At 50.6% G+C, this 2,500-nt stretch overlaps 1 protein-coding gene across 1 annotated transcript in view; it reads right to left on the bottom strand.

Moving 5' to 3' along the window:
- The window catches only part of LOC125030634, a 34,736-nt gene extending 33,042 nt beyond the window's left edge, over positions 1 to 1,694 (bottom strand). Inside the window, exon 1 of the mRNA XM_047620809.1 lies at positions 1,253 to 1,694. Within this exon, the coding sequence (XP_047476765.1) occupies positions 1,253 to 1,453 (201 nt within the window). The 5' untranslated portion in view covers positions 1,454 to 1,694. The remainder of the gene's footprint in view (positions 1 to 1,252) is intronic.
- Positions 1,695 to 2,500: the final 806 nt, after the last annotated feature.

The following is a 2,500-nucleotide window of genomic DNA, read 5'->3' on the forward strand; positions in this document are numbered from 1 at the left end:
GAAATCCGCACAATTTTTTTTTCCATTTTCCAAAACCAAAACCTCTGACTCGTCCTCCTGGCCGTCTGCTCCGCCGCCTCCTCGAGAAAGCTTCCGAAGATGAAGCCTCACTGAGCCGAGAGCTGGAGCTTCCTCCCTGCGGATGTCCTCCTCCCCTTCCTCTGCCAGCTTCCTCCTCCTTCTCCTCCCTTCCTCTGCCGGAAGTTCGTTTTCCAAGGGGCCAGCTCCCTCCTCCTCCTCCTCCTCCCCTTCCTCTGCCGGCTTCCTCCTCCTTCTCCTCCCTTCCTCTGCCGGAAGTTCGTTCTCCAAGGGGCCAGCTCCCTCCTCCTCCTCCTCCTCCTCCCCTTCCTCTGCCGGCTTCCTCCTCCTTCTCCTCCCTTCCTCTGCCGGAAGTTCGTTCTCCAAGGGGCAAGCTCCCTCCTCCTCCTCCTCCTCCTCCTCCTCCTCCCCCTTCCTCTGCCGGCTTCCTCCTCCTCCTCCTCCCTTCCTCTGCCGGAAGTTCGTTTTCCAAGGGGGCCAGTTCCCTCCTCTCCTCCTCCTCCTCCTCCTCCTCCTCCTCAGAGTCGGCCTCGGAGACCTTTTCGAGGTTGTCCTCGTCGTCCTCCTCGTCGGATTCCTCAGCTTCGTCAGAGGCGATCTTGGATTCCTGGTCGAGCTTGTCCTCGTCCTTGGCCTCGTCCTCGGAACCACGATTCTCCAAGAGAAGCTCCGGCAACTCCTCGACCATTGTGTTGTGGTCGTCAAGGTCCTCCTCGATGTTGTTGAGGAAGCGGCGCTCGAAGTCGAAGTGAGCGAGACCGAAGTCGATGACGGTCGCTCGCACTCGCCTCTCGTCGAGGGCCACGCACACGTTCTCGTCGCGGAGGTCCAGGTGCGCCACGCCGGCCGCGTGCATGCGCTGGAGGGCGGCAAGCACCTACTCGAGGGCGTCCTCCAGCTGGGCGGGAGAGAGCAGCTATTTCTCGGCGCAGTGCCTCAGCGTGGCCCCGGCGTAACGGCTCACGATGACCAAGTGCTCGCCCTCGAGGACCACGGCCTCCACGTGCTACATGCCGTCCATCCCGCGGACCTTGCTCAGGGCTCGAACCTCCCGCACGAACGACTCCTCGTCCTTGCGCTTGATCTGCTTCACCACCAGCTGCTCGAGGCCGTTCCAGACCAGATTGGCCACGCCGAAGCCGCCCTCGTCCAGGAAGGACGAGCGCCAGGCGGCCATGCGCTCCAGGTAGTCGGCCTCGCTCCACACGGGCACCTGGCTCGCCTGCAGCTCCTTCAGGAGGGCCTCCATCGCGGCGACCTCCAAGCTCGAGCCCGGCTTTTTCTCGAGGTCCTTGCTGGCTCGCTCGAGGCCGTTCCAGACCAGATTGGCCACGCCGAAGCAGCCCTCGTCCAGGAAGGACGAGCGCCAGGCGGCCTCGGTCCACACGGGCACCTGGCTCGCCGGGGCCTCCATCGCGGCGACCTCGAAGCGCGAGTCGGGCTTTTCTCGAGGGCCTTGCTGGCTCGCTCGAGGCCGAGCACCAACTTCTTGTGGCTAAGTTTATCGATTTGAGGCTAAGCCTCAATTTCAAAATCGCTGGCTGTCAATATCTGGTCAACAGTGGCAAAGATGCGACGGCGTCTGCGGACAAACGGAAAGCACGTCTTATCGCTACGAGTGCCACTGCAAGAATGCCAGGCGAGAGGGACGGGCGACGGCCGTAAGCTCTGCGTAACGACCGCGCATGCGCGATAGCATTCGTGCGTGCCGCGATTTTGCACCATCATTATTATTATCAGTATCATTATTATTATTATTATTATTATTATTATTATTATTATTATTATTATTATTATTATTATTATTATTATTAATAGCATTATTACTATTACTACTGTTTTTGTTATTATTATCATTATTATCATTATTTTCATAATTATTATTATTACAATTATTATCATTATTTATTTAATTATTATAATTGTAATTATTGTCATCATTATCAATATCATTATTATTATTAATACTTTTACTAATATTATTGCCATTATCGTTATCATTATTTTTGTTATCATTAATATCTTTAATTTATATTGTCATTGATGTTATCACTCTTTTTATAATCAAGCAAACTATTCAAATCCTGTAACGCTGCCTCACAAATTTCTTGTGTTGGGATTTCTATCTCTATGTAGTTCTTCCCTTAATGTGCCTCCGGTTACCTTTTTATTTTATTTTATTATTTATTTGTCATTTCTATATCGCTAACTCAAATTCCCCCATAACAACCAACCTTAAGGAAATTATAAATTAGTTACCCCCTTTTACTAATCAAAGAAAACAATGCTTTCTAGTTCCGTTCAAAGAAAACGAATACGTTTTAGGGAGACATTTTAATTTCTCTACATTTTTTTTAGTACTCAAATCAATATAACTATGAAGTAATAAAACGCTGTTATAGTACAATGTCCTTGTGTCTTTCCCTTATTTATCTTATTCCATATCTTATTTTCTTATTTT

This window comes from Penaeus chinensis, chromosome 11, assembly GCF_019202785.1.
Source record: "Penaeus chinensis breed Huanghai No. 1 chromosome 11, ASM1920278v2, whole genome shotgun sequence".
Taxonomy (NCBI): domain Eukaryota; kingdom Metazoa; phylum Arthropoda; class Malacostraca; order Decapoda; family Penaeidae; genus Penaeus; species Penaeus chinensis.